This window comes from Culex pipiens, chromosome 1, assembly GCF_016801865.2.
Source record: "Culex pipiens pallens isolate TS chromosome 1, TS_CPP_V2, whole genome shotgun sequence".
Taxonomy (NCBI): Eukaryota; Metazoa; Arthropoda; class Insecta; order Diptera; family Culicidae; genus Culex; species Culex pipiens.
In genome coordinates, this window is record NC_068937.1 from 49,772,103 (window position 1) to 49,791,027 (window position 18,925).

The window sequence follows — 18,925 nt, forward strand, 5'->3', positions numbered from 1 at the left end:
CCCAAGCCTTTTACACGCAGCTGGATTACTACTTTATTTGCTGTGTACCTAATAATACTCACTTCCCTTCGTATATGAAATTCACCTGTTCGTTAATGTTTCTTTTACGTTCCCATCACGTTGATTGAACGTGAATCGAGCTGGCCAAGCAAATTTCGTTTCCACTAAAGCTATCTCGTAGAAGTTACGTGAAAACTCTAGTGGAAAAATACCACAAAGCTTTTCACGTAACTTCAACGTGAACATTTTTATGAGTGCATTAATCCGGCGAGAGTCATAACGTCATGATTCGAATAATTTGGATATAAGTTCGCATTATAAATGTCAAAAATGGGCTATTTGATGAATTCTAACATCAATTTTCATTTTAAGTTTGTTTGAACGCTGTAGTTGATGTCAAAACAATTAAATAAAATAAAATTATAAGTATTCCAAAAATGCGAAACATTTCTCGTGAAATATTTCTAGGCGTCCGAATCACCGAGAAGGCACAGCAGAAATTTATAGTTTTCATTCCCATAAATTCAAGCCAAAAATTTGCTGTAAAATTGTCTAAGCGACATTGAAGATTGGACCTCTGGTTGCTGAGATACAGTCGCTTTAAGAAAAAGAAACACGAAAATTGAAGTTTTCTAAGTCTCACCAAAACAACCCACCATTTTCTAATGTCGATATCTCAGTAACTATTGGTCCGATTTTCAATGTTAAAGCATGAAACATGCGTCAAATTTTCCGAGCTTTTCGAAAAAAAAAATAATATGAAAAAAATTAAACCAAGACGAGCATTTTAAATGGGCGTAATATTCAATGTTTGGCCCTGTTAAAATATTAGTCTTGATTTAATGTTTTTCAACATATTTTTTTCAAAAAGATCGGAAAATTTCACGAATGTTTTAACATTGAAAATCGGACCATTAGTTGCTGATATATCGACATTAAAATATGGTGGGTTGTTTGAGTGAGACTTCAATTTTCCTGTTTCTTTTTCCTTAAAGCCAATGTATCTTAGCGACCAGAGGTCCAATCTTCAATATCTCTTTGGCAATTTTACAGCAAATTTTCTGGACTTTTCAAAAAATATATTTTAAGAAATGGTCACTCATGGTCACTATTTTTAAAAATCGAAAACTGCAAGTATTTTGCCAAAATCAAACATTCGGTGAATTTATCTTGAAAACAAAAAAAAATGTAAAGTACTTTTCAATTGTGAATTCAATTTTACAATAAAAAATTACGTCAAATTTGTTCTTGCATCAATTTTTTTTTAAATTAATAACTCGGCGGTAGATTTTTTGACCATGTTTCTCTATGGCTCAAAAGTTGCAGGGTTTTATCCCCTAAAACATATCAAAAAATCTAGAAAATCAAAAAAATGTTTTGGGAAATTGAGTTAAAATATGTATGTAAAATATGTAGTTAAATAAAATGCTGGAATTTGAAAAAAATAAAAATGCATTTTATATCCGTACAGTTGATTTACAACTATTAGTTTTCAAAAAAGGAAGATTTAAAAAAAATCCTGGGTAATGACAAAAACTCAAAGTTTTACGGTTTTACAGTGTTTTAGGCCTTTACGTTAAAAAGCTATTTCGAAGGTTCTTTTGTATTTTTTTCCTTCAGTAAATTTACTCGATTCTTTAAGTTCCCGCTAACTATGTTCCCAACTTTGAATTATGAACATCGGAACTTTACGTTAAAATTATTTAAAAAAAAAAAACAGCACAAAATAGCATTTAAATTTTGGCTGCTTTAAGAGTGATGTACTTTATGGATGATGCCAGTTCTCATAATTTCAAATATAACCCAAACTATAATGTATTGAAAATTACTTTTGGCTCGATTTCATTTTGAGCTCGGCGACGAATTAGCACATTTAAAAAGAAGTCCTTTATGCTTGTGTTACCTATGGTCATACGACCTTTTCAAATAGAACTCTAGATTTCAAGCAGATATTAACACTCACCAGATGGCCATTAGCTATAGCTCAGACTGTTGTAGCCACCTAGCGCCAACTTTTGAAAACATTTCCCAGCTCCATTCGAGACACAAACCTTACCTAGCATGGCTAAGCGACACCTATCTTGTCAATGTCAAATCAAAAACTTGCACACAAGATAGCAAGCAAGAAAGCTCGAAAGCTAGACGTAGGCTTTTGTGATTTAATTTAAGTGGGAGATCTGTAGAGGGGGGAAAATTCAAAGAACCTTTATTTTAATTTTTTATTTAGAAAGTTTGCATATGCGCCTTTTTTAAACAATGCAATTGAAGAATTTATAATTTCAAAAATGCTCAATACTTTTCATCATTTGCATTCATCAAACCAAGACGTTAAGGAAGTTTTAAAACATAAAAATGTTTAATATTATTAACACGATAACGATACAACTGTATTTTTCAAAATATTCAAACAAAATCATGTAACAATGTCATTTTACTACAACACCTTCTCTCAAGCCCCGTACCCAATGATCCACGCGATCAGCGTGCGACGCATGTTCAGCGTCAGATTTTTCGAACAAAAATCCATCGCCTTGATGTGGAACGACGGCGACAGCTGCGGATGGAAGGCGTAGATGTGGCCAAGATAGCCAAAGGACAGCATCTGCGCCAAGAACACAAACGGCAGTCGGTTGAACTTTTCAAACACTGGTGGGATTTTCTTGCCCGTCTTGATCCAGTACTCCCAGGACATCTCGATCGCTTTGGTGAAGGCCAGCGTGTACACCTGGTACTTTGGGTACAGCCAGTAGGCGCTTCCGGCCAGGAATCCTGCGACTGTGGATTGCGTTGGGCCCTCCAGCAGGCGGTGCCTGTTCAGGAGGCAGGAAGTGGCCCTGTAAATGCCGACGTAGAACGCTAGGAACAGTCCCAATCGGGCGGAGCAGATCTTGGTGAATTCGGTTGTAAATTGGGAACGATTAGTCATTAGGAGGGGAAACTTGGTTATCAACGCTCGAACGGATTCCAAAATAAGCCCGACGCTAGCGTATTTCAGCATCCCGTCTAGAACGTTGTGGGTGCAACTCTTCTTGTGACCGCAGCGACCGTGGTCCGGTTTGTTCCAAGATGGTGAATTGATTAACCTGTAATCAAACAGCTGTTCAAGTTGTACTAAAACTTTTGGATGGGATTCTCACCAAAATTGCTTCACGATTCCAGCGTGAAGTTTTGTCATGATGATCGAACTGAGCGTCATGAAGCTGATCATTCCAAACCACTTGGAAACTCTTAGATGTTGCACGATGCCAAGCCGACTCTTCCGAATCATCGTTTCAACCGTCTAAGAAAATTGTGATTTTAGTACACGCTTGTAATTACCGTTCTAACCTGACCATGTTGAAGAAGGTAATGCCCTGCAGTCGCAGGTGCTGCTTGGGTAGCCTCGGCCCCAAAAGCACTCCCAGTAGGCAGGGCCAGAACATCACGCACCAGAAGTTGAGGTATCCGAACAGGTTGCTTTGATTTGAGGCTACATTTTTAGTACAGCGCACAAGTTCTAGAACATGCACAAATACTCACGAAAAGCCGCACTGGAAGGTTAGCGAAAGTGCCGCCTGGACGTAGGTCGCGATCGAAATGTACACATACTCGAGAAAGTGATTCACCAGGTACGACCCGGTGACATCGTCCTGCTTGACCAGCGGTGGAAGCTACCGGAAGAAGATGGTGGCTGTTAGTGATGTAGGTCTTCGGCGGTGTGATCCCATCCAAACCTACCACCAGCAGTGGAATGTACAGCTTGAAGCTACCGGGCATGATGCGCTTCCACAGGTCCCAGATGTAGTGACGACAGCTGGCGAAGCCCGGATGCCACAGGTCACGGCAGGTCTTGCCGGCCGAAGCCTCGTAGAAGCACTTACTCAGCGAAGACATCTGGAGCGAGGAGAAGTTCGGAAGCGACTAAGCGAGCCAGCGATCGTGCGGCAATTTCTTTATTATTATTTTAGTACATGCTCAATATTTCGTTTCTATATAGAGTCATGAATATTCAAAAGGGGAAAAAGAAGTTCGGTGTCAGGCCTTGCGCCACTCGTGCTCGAGCATCCAGCTCAGCAGGCGTCGCTTGAGTCGTTCCACGCGGTTGTCCGAGCAGTAGTTGACGGCTTTGCTGTTGAAGGGCGGCGAGAGGTGCGAGTGGAAGACCAATGCGTGGTACATGTAGCCTACTGCGCAGGCATGCGTTATCCGGAGGTACGGGATCCGCTGCAGTTTCCAGACCCACTCCGGGAGGTCCTTGCCCGTTTTGAACAGGTGCTCCCAGGACATCTGCCGAAATCATAACTTCTAAGAGTTTTGTACATTTGACAGCTGTCAGTGGTTTGTTGTTGTCAAGAAATCACTGACCATTTGAATTTGACAGTTCGCTTGAATTGTTTACATATCAAAAATGAGGTTAGGTTCAATCTTACCTCAACAAACTTGGTGAAAGCCAGCGTAAACACCTGGTACTTGGGGTAGATCAGGTAGGATGCGCCACACAGGAAGGACGCGATCCGGTTGTGGGAGGGGCGATCTTCACCGTGATGACGGCACAAAAGACAACCGATGGCGCGGTAGCTCGCGATGTACGCTGCCAGGAAGAACATCAGCTTGAAGCTGAGAATCTTGCGCAATCCGGGCAGGAACTGGGCAGGATTGTTGTACAGGAGCGGGAACTTGGTGATCAGGGCACGAGCAAACTCGATGATGAAGCCGGCAAAGGAGTACTTCCAGATACCCTGCGGGAAAATTGAAGGTTAGGGGGTGTCCACAAATTCCAGAACACTTACATCAAAGATAAAACCATCACACGATCGCTCATGAGAGCATGCTTTGTACGCGCGAGGGTAGATCGCCCCAATCACGCGACTGTCATCCGCCTCCTCTCGATTGGGTTCCCTGATCCTCGTCGGGTACATGATCCAGAACTGGTTGACCTTGCCGTGCTGTAACACCTCCATGATCCGCGCGTTGAAGATCATGAACAGGGCCATGCCGCACAGCTTGGACTCTCGCAGCACCTCCAGCAGCCGGAACTTGCTCTTCTTCAGCATAACCTCCAACATCTAGGCAAAAAGGGATCTTGTACTAATCTAATTTGGTAGATTTGAGGTTAACCTCACCATGTTGAAGTACGTGATTCCTTGAAGCCGTAGGTGAATTCTGTTGAGTTTTGGGGACAACGCTGCACTGAAGAACCCCGGGAATCCCATGACCCAGTAATAGTTCAGCTTGCCGAACAGTTTGCTGTAACGACGATCGTTAAACTCACACTTATGGAACTTAACAAAGTGATACCTACTAAAAGGCACATTGCAGCGTCAATCCGACGACCGCGATCACGTACGTCTTGTAGGACGCTGTACTGTAGCTGAGAAAGTGGTCCTTCCAGTACTGCCACGTGTAGCCGCCACCTTTCACCAGCGGAGGAATCTACGGTGATTTCGAATCGATTTTGCAACACAACTGGCTTGTGGTTTTTAGTACAAGTGCTTGTTTTGAGTGTCTTCAAATGATTAAATCTGAATCTCATCAGTACTTTTCGTGTAAAGTTGATGAAATCAAAGTTTATTAATTTTAAAAGTTATTCCAAATTGGCCACTTGTACTAAAAATATCAACATCACAATTAAACACCAAAACTCCAAAAATCTCACCACCAGATAAGTCAGGTACAGCTTGTACGCGCCGGGAAGCAACCTCAGCGCCGTATTCACGAACGAAAGCCAACACGAGGCGTACTCCGGGTGGCACAGGTCACGGCAGGTCTTGCCGGCGGTCACCTCGTAGAAGCATTTGCTCAGCTCGGACATGTTGATCGAAAGGGAAATGGAACGCAACTAAACGAAAATAATTTAGGCCGCAACTTTTTTTTCGAAGGTATGCTCATTTGCATAGTTCGGAAACTACACGACTGGAGTTTTTAGAACAAACTCGTTTAAAACCAACGATTATGGCGCTTTATTGCACGTCAAGATGTGTCAACATAAAAAAAAACTATAATGAATTTCTTCTAGACCCACTTACACATTATCACAACCAGCTAATAGTTATTTAGTACTTATCAATTCGAACTTTGTGAGTTTTAGTACAACAGCTACTTTAGGAGCCGATTGCTCACTTCATTTTGAAATTGACGAATTACACTGATGTACTAAAATGCACCTGACTCGAAGTGACAGCAAACTCGAATGTTAACGCTACCCAAAAGGGAATGGAACCAGCCACTTGTTCTAAAAATACAAGAATTCGTTTCAACTCGCTCCCATGGCGAATTTGGCTAGATTTTTCGACGCGACTCGTGCTCTGTAAAAAAAAACGTGCCGTTACTTCAACCTGAACTAAAACCCAGCTGTCATCCCCGATGGTACTCACTGCGCCGCCGAGCAGATGTCGGTGAATTTGAGCGCGAACTTGGACATCGCGTACGGGTAGTAAGCCCGCGAGTACATGTTGTAGTTCATCAGGAAGACCCACACGATGGAGGCGAGTGACCAGCTGTTTATCCGCTGGAGCCACTGCACTTTGGAGTTCCCCTCAACAGTGAAGTTCCACACGTTCTGAAGCATGGCGGCCACGGCCAGGTTGAACACGTTGTAATTCGGCGACAGAGCGTACGTTAGCCCACTTATGAAACCTGCCAAAGTGCTGTCCTCCGGGATGACCTTCCCCCGGGTTCTGGCCAAAATGCAGGTTGCTAACTGTAAAAAAATAAAGCATCACAAGTTGTACTAAAAAACCCTATTCACTTCTCAAACCCACCCTAAACAGCCCATTGTAAAGGGTCAAAAAGGCTACAAATTTGTAGCGCATCCTCGCGAGGGCACTCAGCAGGGCGCTGGGTTGTTTCCGAAGGACCGGTGCCACCGCGATTAGCTTGCGGGCCAGTTCGAGTACCATTCCGAAGGTGAAGCACGTTTTCATGCCGTCCAGGATGTACCGATAGCAGGCGTGTCGGTGGTAGCAGCTTTTCTGGGGGAACGCAGCAGGCGTGTTGGTGGGGTTGATTGGGGTGGTGCTGCTGCAGGGTTCCGGAGCGGCGTCCACCGGGGGGTTTAGGTTTTTCTTCAGCGGGGAGAAGAACCTGGGAAGATTATTTATAATCTGTTAGTATTTTGTTGTTTTATTGGTTACAATAGCTTGTTATTGTGAACTAAAGTCAAGAATATTGGTAATACACTGTTACGCTTATTTGTACCGAACAATAAAATCTGAAGTCTTTTAATTCTGACTGTTTTTTCATCAATTAAGTGCTTTTATTCAAAAAAAGCCATTTGAAAATAAAGGTTTTTTTGGCTGTTGTGGACCCCCTGTTCCTACAGTGAACCCGGGTCTATAATCCGATCGAATATAATGCGGGTAGGTAAACTGTTATTTTTAAATCAAATCAAATCATTGTAAAAATGTATGTTTTGTTAACAAATAGAGGAGTTTGGGCTAATATGGTCAGTGGGGGTAATTTGGATACCCCTTCAAAAATCACCTTTTCTTCAGATATAAAGTGAAAACGGCAATTTAAGTGATAAGGCTAGTATAAGTAATAGCCTAGGAGTATAGACAAACAAAAAAAATGGAATATGTTAAGTAGTTTTGGTATAATATGTAAAAGTTTTCAAAGGCCGGTTGGAATTGCCTTAAATTCTAATTTTTGAGAGTTGGGAAATAAGGTTTTGCAGGGATTATATGGCAAAAAAGTGGACAATTGTTTAAGGGGGTTGTCTGGACGATGCCTTAGATATGTACGTATAAATATTGTGCATTTTATCCATTTTTATCATCATAAATTGCAATTTTTGATAGAACATGCTATGGGGGTAATTTGGGGATGGCTTGTGGGGTAATGTGGACACCTGAAAGTCTAAATGTCAGGCAAAAAAGGAACTTTCATGGTCGGTTGAGTTTTGAAAGGGATTTAATTAAATTTAGAGGGATTTAAAAGGTCGAAATACTCAAAAAGGAATGTGAGCAATGAGACTTTATCAAAACCCCCATTTTTAAAATTAAATAAATTTATTTCAATATTTGATTGGAACAAAATCTGATTACTGCACATTTGCCGTTCAACTAGACTCTAATGTTGATTGTTTTTAATTAATTTCTTTGACATTTATAATTTCTATATGCTGGTTTACAATAATATTTAAATTATAAGGGCTACAGAATGTAAAATAAAAAAAATGATAGTTTCAGGTTCCAAATTCTATATACAAATTGGTTTGGATAAATCTAAACGGTACCTTAATCACTTAAAACTATACTTGTGCCTAATCCAGAATCAATGTTTAAATCATTTTAGAATGAATGTTTAAATTATTTATACTACACTGAACTATTTGTTATCTTCCTATTGAATTATAGCTCTATCACAAAATCATTATTTAAACCTTTGATGAAGTATTGTGAGCAAAAAACACTTAAAAATATAAAGCAATTACAAAATCAGGTTGAAGAATATATTTTTTTTAAACTTATTTTTATCAGGTCCTTTTGGGTGCTGTGACCAGGTTGGGACCGAGGATCAGTAAAACAATATTTAATAACAAAAAAACAAAAACAACTCCTTAAATTCCATACTTGGAGATCATGTAGCTGACGAGGGTTACTTGGTCCAAGCGGGTCTTGCAGGTCTTAAACATGCCGATGTACTCGGAGAAAATCTCCCACAGCTCAGCCGAACTGTAGGGTACCTCCCCGGCTTCTGTAGGTCAAATTTTAATTTACTGCCATAAACGTTCCAAGTTCACAAATTTGTGCAAAGTTTGCATATGACAAAGCGGAAAAAACAATCAAAGTTAAACTCCCATTCCTTTTGGGGAATTTCGCTTCCAAACAACACCCATTCATGCAATTTGCGTTCTACACGCGCGAAAAGTTTATTCACAATTGCTTAGCGCTCAGTCATAAAAAAGGTATAGGTAGAGTTGCCACTCATTAATCTAACCGGGAGACAAAACAGTGCTGCCTAACTGAGATTGGTGGCGAAACGGGGAACTAACCTACTCCAAGGTACAAGATGGTCGTAGTTAGGTGGGCATTGAATATTATTTTACAAATTTCAAGAATAATCCTGCAAAAAATAATGTCAATGGTTTTCTTTTTTTTAATTGTAAATTATATTTCTAGAGTTTTTTTTTAAAAGGTCCTATAAACATATGAAAGACAATAGCTGAAAGGACCTTTTAAAAAAAAAACTTTGGATTTTATTTCGACAGTTATTAAAAAGAATGTCTTGCAAATGCAAATGCAAACTTTAGCGTTCCGTACGTTCCGGTGGTTCATAATTGCAAGAGCTTACGAAGTTCTTTGGATCGGTCTTTCGCCAGCACTCAAACTCAGCTACAGGAACGATTTTTTCGCCGGTACAGACACTTGGCAACAGGAATGTTTTTTAGGTTCTCCAACTGTTAAATTATTAGCTGTGGTGCGTTTCTGGGGAACGACCGAAAAGAATCGATGACAAAAGCGGAAATGCCCCGTGTTTAGGGAAAGCCATCGAGCGGAGATCCCCAACAAAAAAATAGTAAAGCCTTTATCCGGCGAGAAATCCCGATAAGCTCTTCCAGCTCTGAACCTCCGAAGCACTCAAGCTTCCGAAATTAAAACAAATCAACTTTCCTTTATTTTTTCAGTAAAGAGCATTTAAAGGACGTGCAGATGAATAATTCAAAGCATTTTTGATTTTGATTATTCGTAAATTGATTTAGAACCGATTAACCCGGGCATGGTCTTCGGGTCTATATGACCCAAGAGCATGATAAAAGTTATCGTAACTTTTGACCTTTGGCACTTACAGAGCTGAAATTTTATGACTTTGTGTATCTTACCAAGACACACATTTGAGCCAAAAATGGACTTCCGGTGGCCACCGGAAGTGCCCCCCAGAAAAAAAGTCACACTTATGGTACTCGGGTCTATATGACCCAGAAATGTTTTTGGCTGCCAAAATTCGGAACCTTGACCGATTTTGGATGTCTTGGCCGCAAATGAAAGGTTAGAATGTCTACTTTGCGATTCCGACTGGCAGAACCAGTTTTGGGCACTGTGGCCACTGGGAACCTGCTACAACCGAAAAAAGTCCTTTTTGAGGCCCCGACTTTGAGGACCTGTATCTCCGGAACGATAACACATAGCGGGTTGCTTCCAGTTGCATTTGACGGGTAATAACCTCAACTTTAAGCTCCCGTAGAGATGATTTGTCAAAAGTGGACACCGGTTCCGTTAACCCGGAACATCCGAAAAACATGATTTTTTCAGCTTTTTTTTATAAAATCAACACATTAGTCAATTTTTTCAACCGGATTTTTTGTAAATCATTACATACGCACACTACATACTACCCCTGACTGTTTGGAATCGTTCCGGCCAACTGTGGCCAATCCGGAACCGGTTCCAGGGTACCACCAAAACGGTTCCAATAATGGTATCGCTAGAAACCCGTCATGTTGCATATCAAACTTCATGAAATTGAAAATTATGACCATCTGAGGTCATGCCGATATCCTCTGACTCAACCTGGTCATGCTGGAACCGGTTACCGGTGGCCAGTGGGGGACACTTCCGGAGTATGCAGGAAGGCATATCATGCGACATATCAAACGTCATGAAATTGAAAATTATGACCATCTGAGGTCATGCCGATATCCTCTGACTCATCCTGGTCACGCCGGAACCGGTTACCGGTGGCCACTGGGGGACACTTCCGGAGTATGCAGGGAAGCATATCATGCGACATATCAAACTTCATGAAATAGAAAATTATGACCATCTGAGGTCATGCCGATATCCTCTGACCCAACCTGGTCACTCCGGAACCGGTTACCGGTGGCCACTGGGGGACAATTCCGGAGTATGCAGGGAAGCATATCATGCGACATATCAAACTTCATGAAATAGAAAATTATGACCATCTAAGGTCATGCCAATATCCTATGACCCAACCTGGTCACGCCGGAACCGGTTACCGGAGGCCACTGGGGGACACTGCCGGAGTATGCAAAGAACCCTACCATGCGACGTATCAAACTTCATGAAATAGAAAATTATGACCATCTAAGGTCATGCCAATATCCTATGACCCAACCTGGTCACGCCGGAACCGGTTACCGGTGGCCACTGGGGGACACTTCCGGAGTATGCAAAGAACCCTACCATGCGACATATCAAACGTCATGAAATTGAAAATTATGACCATCTAAGGTCATGCCAATATCCTAAGACCCAACCTGGTCACGCCGGAACCGGTTACCGGTGGCCACTGGGGGACACTGCCGGAGTATGCAAAGAACCCTACCATGCGACGTATCAAACTTCATGAAATTGAAAATTATGACCATCTAAGGTCATGCCAATATCCTATGACCCAACCTGGTCACACCGGAACCGGTTACCGGTGGACACGGGGGGACACTTACGGAGTATGCAAGGAAGCATATCATGCGACATATCAAACTTCATGAAATAGAAAATTATGACCATCTAAGGTCATGCCGATATCCTCTGACCCAACCTGGTCACGCCGGAACCGGAGGCCACTGGGGGACACTTCCGGAGTATGCAGAGAAGCATATCATGCGACGCATCAAATTTCATGAATTTGAAAATTATAACCATCTAAGGCGGTGGTCACCAAAATGCGGCCTGCGGGCCGTATGTGGCTTACCGAGGTCTTCTGTACGGCCTTCGGGATGGTTTTGAAATTATTTTGGAATCCGGCCCACTTTGCATTCTCATATGAAGTTCGCAAGAGAAATCATGGACTAAGTTTCTTTAAAAAGAATAAATATGTTTTTTTTACGAAATAACCATAATTGATTTCTGGTTTCTACAATAATTATAAGATCGTGGGAAGTATTAAACTGGTGGTCCATTATTTTCCTGAAGAATTTATAAAACGATTAAATTTCTAAATTTGGAAATAATTAATATGAAACATTCATTCCTTTAAAAATATAAAATTATGAATGTGATAGTGTGACAAAAACTTTGTATTATCTGGGAATCACATTGCTAAAAATACTAAGAATAAATCAATATCCAACAGTTCTAAACATCAGATCACTTTCTGACTAAAACTTGTTAGAAATATTGAATCAAGAAATTATAAAATATGAATTCCGAGCCAATATTTTTTGGTTCAAATTTGTTATCCTAAAAAATCGACAGAACATAAAAATTCTATTTGATTATATTTTTGATTTTTTTTTGTTTTTTGTGCCCTTATGATTCAAAATGAAACGAAAATATTATACTTCGTACGAAAAGATCTTAAAAAATTTCAAAATCATTGAAAAAACACTTTTTTTTATCTTGTTCAATAATACAAATTTTTCGAAGCAAAATAAACTTCTAAATTTCAAAAAAATGTTTTTTTTTCCTATAACATACGAATAATTCAAAACTTATTACTGTTACTTCAAAATTCACTCAAAAAATCATTGAAAAAATTAGCAAAACGTTCAAAGCTTAAATAGAACAATCAAACCAAATGTGTACGCAAAACCAAAAAATAATTATCAACAAAAAAAAGTTATTATAAATATAACAAAAAAAATATATATTTTTTAAGTGAAATACTGTCGAATTGTACAACAATTATATGTATTTTAAAACATGAAATATGATGAGAAAAATGTATGAAGAATGTTGAATTTTTTTCAATTGATTATGTATAATTGGTGACAATTTCTATGTTGTCAAAAATTTAGTTGTTTGTCAAAATTTCAATTTCAAACTATTCTACTCCACAACTTATTTTTTATTTATATTTCACATGTTGCCCACGACTCTGGGGCAAATTTCCAAATTAGCCCGCGATGATCAGCTGGCTGAGGACCACTGATCTAAGGTCATGCCGATATCCGGCAGTGTCCCCCAGTGGCCTCCGGTAACCGGTTCCGGCGTGACCACGTTGGGTCATAGGATATTGGCATGACCTTAGATGGTTATAATTTTCTATTTCATGAAGTTTGATACGTCGCATGGTAGGGTTCTTTGCATACTCCGGAAGTGTCCCCCAGTGGCCACCGGTAACCGGTTCCGGCGTGACCAGGTTGGGTCTTAGGATATTGGCATGACCTTAGATGGTCATAATTTTCAATTTCATGACGTTTGATATGTCGCATGATATGCTTCCCTGCATACTCCGGAAGTGTCCCCCAGTGGCCACCAGTAACCGGTTCCGGCGTGACCAGGTTGGGTCATAGGATATTGGCATGACCTTAGATGGTCATAATTTTCAATTTCATGACGTTTGATATGTCGCATGATATGCTTCCCTGCATACTCCGGAATTGTCCCCCAGTGGCCACCGGTAACCGGTTCCGGAGTGACCAGGTTGGGTCAGAGGATATCGGCATGACCTCAGATGGTCATAATTTTCTATTTCATGAAGTTTGATATGTCGCATGATATGCTTCCCTGCATACTCCGGAAGTGTCCCCCAGTGGCCACCGGTAACCGGTTCCGGCGTGACCAGGATGAGTCAGAGGATATCGGCATGACCTCAGATGGTCATAATTTTCAATTTCATGACGTTTGATATGTCGCATGATATGCCTTCCTGCATACTCCGGAAGTGTCCCCCACTGGCCACCGGTAACCGGTTCCAGCATGACCAGGTTGAGTCAGAGGATATCGGCATGACCTCAGATGGTCATAATTTTCAATTTCATGAAGTTTGATATGCAACATGACGGGTTTCTAGCGATACCATTATTGGAACCGTTTTGGTGGTACCCTGGAACCGGTTCCGGATTGGCCACAGTTGGCCGGAACGATTCCAAACAGTCAGGGGTAGTATGTAGTGTGCGTATGTAATGATTTACAAAAAATCCGGTTGAAAAAATTGACTAATGTGTTGATTTTATAACAAAAGCTGAAAAAATCATGTTTTTCGGATGTTCCGGGTTAACGGAACCGGTGTCCACTTTTGACAAATCATCTCTACGGGAGCTTAAAGTTGAGGTTATTACCCGTCAAATGCAACTGGAAGCAACCCGCTATAAGTTATCGTTCCGGAGATACAGGTTCTCAAAGTCGGGGCCTCAAAAAGGACTTTTTTCGGTTGTAGAAGGTTCCCAGTGGCCACAGTGCCCAAAACCGGTTCTGCCAGTCGGAATCGCAAAGTAGACATTTTAACCTTTCATTTGCTGTCAAGACATCCAAAATCGGTCAAGGTTCCGAATTTTGGCAGCCAAAAACATTTCTGGGTCATATAGACCCGAGTACCATAAGTGTATGTACGAAACGAAGACCATGGCCAGGTTAAAAAACCGCTTCGTTAACAACTGGCGCTAAGGACCTTTTGAAAAATAACCCGAGAAATGTCAAATAAAATCGCGCCCGCGATCTGTCACTGCAAATGACAGCGTGTCAAAAAAAATGCGCACCTCATTTAGTTTGCAGACTTTTTAGTTCCCCGTTTGGCCTGATGATGGCACTGTTGGCAGTGTCGCCAAGCGATTATATGGGAAGAGCAACGAGTTGTAATTCTACCTATACCTATTCTATGGCGCAGTGACGTAGTTAAAGCCGACCGTTGAACGCGCAAACAAAACACAAAAGCACATAGAGCAAAGCAAAAAAAATAAACGTTGTTTGAGCTGGCAAAAAAACGCACATGCACAAACAAATGATTAGTCACGTATCTTAACTAACAAAAAAAAGCTGAAAAGAACTTACCAAAACTCCACCAATTTTGTCCTCTGGGCAAAGTACCCAATTGCGGCACTAATCCCCATGAACGCCACCGTTCCGGCCGTTTTGGACTCTCGGGCCCACTCCAGCAGCCAGTGCTCCCGCGATTTGATCCAGCACTCTAGAAACTTTCAAGCGGAATCTTAGATTTTCAGCTAATATTGAGGATATTCACTAATATGATCAACTAATGCACTAACCCTTTATCAGAACAAGATAGGTACGAAGAGATGTTAAATCTGGATTTTTGGATATCGTTGTACTTTTTTGTTGTTGATTTTTGTTCAGATTTTTTGTTTTTGTTTTTGTAATAGAGCAATTCCAGCTCAAATCAGGATTTTTCCTGGTACTTTTGTACCCGACCCTCTCCGATTCCAATGAAACTATGTAAACATGTTATAAGCCTAGCCTAGCCATATAAGCCTTTTTTTGTGCAAAAGGAGCCAATTGTATTCGAAAATAACATTTGAGAAGTTATTTAAATATTTTTGTATTCGTATTCGTATCAAAAAGAGGTCGAAGACAAACTTGTAGGAAATTGGACGAGCTTTTTGAAAAAAAAAAATACACTGAAATAAAAATACACGCCACTTCCATGAGATTTTTTGATTTTTATGTTTAAAAGTCAAATTTCAAGGTAATGTCACGATTTTTTTTTTCGTTCAAATTGTTTGAAGAAATAGCCTAAGATGTTACAAAAAGACTGACGAAAAATCGAGGATGGTATGTCTCTCCTAAAAAAACAAAATCATTTACTTAAACTGTTTTTTGAAAAGTGGTCTAAACGTAAATTTTTTTAAAAACCAATGGTGGGAATCGATTCACTAGACAATTTTACATAAAAGTCTCCATATTGACCGTTGTCCTGTGTCCAATCCTTGGGAAGATACAGCGGTTTAAAAAATTAAATTGTCAAAAAATAGGTTTTTTGATGGTTTTGCTGATTTCTATATGACAGACTTGATTTTTCAGTTTCGTAAATATCTTTACCGGAAAGCTCGTCCAATTTCCCATAAGTTTGCCTTTGACAGCTTTTTAATATAAAAAACAAAAGTAAAAATCAAAAAAATCGAGTAGGATTTATATTTTTTTCAAAAACCCACGCAACTCGGCAGCAAAATTGATTGAAAAATAAAGTCACAACGTTTTGTTTGTTTGCCCATTAGGGTGACCTATGCCGTGTTAGGGTGGTCCAAAAAATGTCAACTTTTGTCGATTTTCGGTTAAAAAAAACCATTTCGACCGATTTTAGCTGTATTGGACGCAAACGAAAGTGTATTTAGGCTTTTGAGGAAAAATAGTTAGATGTTCCAAATATATAGCATAACATTTGAAAATTTCGAATGATAACTTAAAGTGCTGTTTTGAAGGTGCCAGGACCAAAGAGCCTATGTCTGAAAATATTTTTATAGGATTCCTTGGAAAAAAATACATAAAATATCAAAAAATGATGATGTTATGTTTTCAATATTTCGTGATACGTTTAAAAAAAAAACGTGTTTTTCGACGCGCCGCGCTAAAAAAAGTCATGCTGTTTTCGTGTGGAATTGCTGCAAACAAGCTGCAAATTGACAAAAAAAAACGAATTCAGTTTACCGAAGAAAAATCAAAAAGGACCCCAATACTACAAGAGGGTAAATTGTTTTGAATGTTGAAATAATCAAATTATTACAAATTGTTGTGATCATCATGAGACGTGTTAACAAGGAATGAGTCCGCACAAGCAAAGATTCACAAACACTAAGATTGGTTGGCAAAAATAAATCATGAATATCACTAAAATTTAAAATCATCCATAATTAAATGGTAGCCAATGATCAATGTAGACAATACTGTTGATTGAGTAATTGTGTATTCCGGATAATTTCTCTATCCCTTAACGATAGAATTCTTGCTGAATTTGCGGGATTCACTAATAATCAATGTCACTCTTCAAATCTTCCCCTAAGGTCAAGGCTGTTCCACACTGTTTTGGAAGTTCTTCGGTATCGATCTGGAGCCACGCATCCTTCACACTACTCCCACCCTTCACTGTGATCACCCCTTACCACGTTGAAGATCGCCCGCGAGTGGCTCATCTTGACGTACGGTGGCATCCAGAACATGGCCAACGTCCCGGCGAGGGCGGGCAACGACACCGACCAATTGTTGACGAACCGCTGCCCGAGCAACCGGTACAGAACGCAGAACATCGCAGTCCAGCTGTTGCTCACGAACCACCCGTTCAGCGCGGCCATCCCACACTCATACAAAGCTTGCAGCACCACCGCCCAGGACACCTGATTGCGGGTGTACATCAACAGCACCATCCGCAGCACGGAGATCGGGCCGAAGAACTGCAGATTCCCCGGCACCGTCTTGCGCAACTGAATGCCCAAATTTTCCCCGCACGTCAGCCCCGGATGGGTCAACGATTCGCAGGTCACGGCCGGCGTCACGATCTCGTACCAGTACTTGCTGATGGCACTCATTTTTTTTTTTTTTTTTTGAACCCCTCAACTACGACGGACGTCCTAGCAGATGATATTGGCGCGCGACTTGACGCGACACGTCCGATTCTTGCGCCTGCTCATGCTCAACTGACCGCGCGAGGTTCTAATTGCTCGCGGTTTGGCCCCAGGTCTGACCAGGTTAGTGCTGTTGGCTAGTTTCCGCCTTTTGTGTGTGTGTGTGTGTGTGTGTGTTCGTGTGTGAGCACTTCAAGTCAACAAATTTGCGCCGATCGATTGCGATGGCTCAACAGTTTTAGTTTTTTTTTTCGTTCATGGGGTTTGTTTTTTTTTCTTTCAGTTGTTTCTTTCGGGGTAATCGACTGCAAAAAAGCGCCACCTTAAAGGGGGTTGGTGGTTGTCCATGCTGCTACTCGAGGAGTTTGTTGGACACGCAAGGGGGCTCGTTTTTTTTTCTATTTTAAATTTCGTATGGTTCAGCAGGCAACATGAAGTTAAAGCTACCTGTTGAATTTATTACACTTTGATAACAATGAAACTATGCGAGATTCTATAAGAGTGGTCTAACAACCTAACCTCCAAATTAGGCTGGGACCGACATTTACATCCGAACCCGAAGGAAGACTTGATGAGACAAATCTCATCTCGAAAAATGCCAACCGTGTTCGGCTGGGATTGAACCCAGGCCATCTGGGGTGAGATTCACTCTTACCACTACACCACCCAAGTAGCAAGAAAAACATCGCTTTTTATTTTTTTGTTGAACAATTGCTGCACAAGCGTTTTTATACGTTAATTATTGAACAAGTGTCATAAAATTTGGTCAATTGTTCTCATTTTGATCAAAAAACTGTTGTTCAACATGGTTGTGCAACACAAATGCCAAATCTAGCAACAGATTACGAATAGTTGATTTTGAAGTTTATTCTGACTCAAATGGAACATGCTTGTAGAACTCGAAAAAATATCACATTTGCAGACATGATGTTCCATTTCAGTTTGCTAAACATGATAACATAGAAGAATTGACCTCTGGCTTCGGATGGGATTTCACGTAAACAGGATGTTTATGTGTAGTTCGCGTTTGTGTTTTAAAAACCGAGCAAGAACATGTTGACGAAACAAGCACAGATAGTTCTAAAAATAGAAACAGCTTATGTTCAAAAGAAGTTTTGGCAAACTGTTAGTGAACTTGGTAAAACCTAGATGACCGCAGACTTCTTATTGACGTTTAGGCCTGCTCATCCAACATAACCCCTCGTGGAAAGAAGCAGACGCGCGCCCGGACTTGACATTTGGAGTGATCTTGGGTTCGATACTTGCCCTGAGGATTCATCATCAAAAAGGAAAACTGAACATTTAGCACCGGGAATCAGCAGCAGTAGCAGAGTAGTGGTAGGAAGCGATGTTAATTAGCACTCAAACATAATTGAAAAAAAATAATCTCCATAGGCATAATTAAGAAATTGGATGATTTTTTATTGTTGATATTTTTTTTATTATCCATCATCCAAAAATGACGTATCCCTGTCAAAACTAATAAATTACTAAAAACTAGTAGTTAAAGTATCGTAAAGCGACATTACTCACAAATAAAGGATTAAATTAAGCAAAAAAACTTTTAAATGAACGCCTTGGACGTATTTTATGAAACGCCTGTTTAACATTCTTGTCTGCCACGATATGTTCTTGAACGGTTATTAAAACGTTTGCATGACTCTCTTGTGAATCTTAAAGGCAGAATGTTGTTAAACGGTTCTACCGACGTTATCCAACCCGGTTCAGAATCTTATAGTCAAGAGT

The 18,925-nt window shown here is 40.5% G+C and overlaps 3 protein-coding genes across 4 annotated transcripts; all 3 read right to left on the bottom strand.

The window, feature by feature from the left end:
• Window positions 1-2,389: 2,389 nt before the first annotated feature.
• On the bottom strand, window positions 2,390-4,023 carry LOC120419704 (transmembrane protein 135-like). Its single transcript, XM_039582491.2, has 5 exons — window positions 3,718-4,023; window positions 3,520-3,650; window positions 3,333-3,456; window positions 3,138-3,280; window positions 2,390-3,083 (listed from the first exon to the last, which is right to left on the bottom strand). The coding sequence occupies exons 1-5, from the start codon at window positions 3,871-3,873 to the stop codon at window positions 2,450-2,452; spliced, it is 1,188 nt and encodes a 395-aa protein (XP_039438425.2). The 5' UTR covers window positions 3,874-4,023; the 3' UTR covers window positions 2,390-2,449.
• LOC120419703 (uncharacterized) lies at window positions 3,900-5,799 on the bottom strand. Its single transcript, XM_039582490.2, has 6 exons — window positions 5,636-5,799; window positions 5,282-5,412; window positions 5,103-5,226; window positions 4,770-5,045; window positions 4,410-4,718; window positions 3,900-4,266 (listed from the first exon to the last, which is right to left on the bottom strand). Exons 1-6 carry the CDS (start codon window positions 5,789-5,791, stop codon window positions 4,015-4,017), a joined length of 1,248 nt encoding a protein of 415 aa, XP_039438424.1. The 5' UTR covers window positions 5,792-5,799; the 3' UTR covers window positions 3,900-4,014.
• Window positions 5,800-5,915: 116 nt separating this feature from the next.
• LOC120419702 (uncharacterized) lies at window positions 5,916-17,229 on the bottom strand. Of its 2 annotated transcripts, none has more exons than XM_039582489.2 (5): window positions 16,721-17,229; window positions 14,658-14,800; window positions 6,741-7,062; window positions 6,354-6,679; window positions 5,916-6,284 (listed from the first exon to the last, which is right to left on the bottom strand). In XM_039582489.2, exons 1-5 carry the CDS (start codon window positions 17,141-17,143, stop codon window positions 6,233-6,235), a joined length of 1,266 nt encoding a protein of 421 aa, XP_039438423.1. In that variant the 5' UTR covers window positions 17,144-17,229; the 3' UTR covers window positions 5,916-6,232. The 2 variants fall into 2 exon arrangements, with proteins under 2 accessions (XP_039438423.1, XP_052567662.1); XM_052711702.1 differs by having other exon boundaries at window positions 6,354-6,675; window positions 6,737-7,062.
• Between the last annotated feature and the right edge of the window lie 1,696 nt (window positions 17,230-18,925).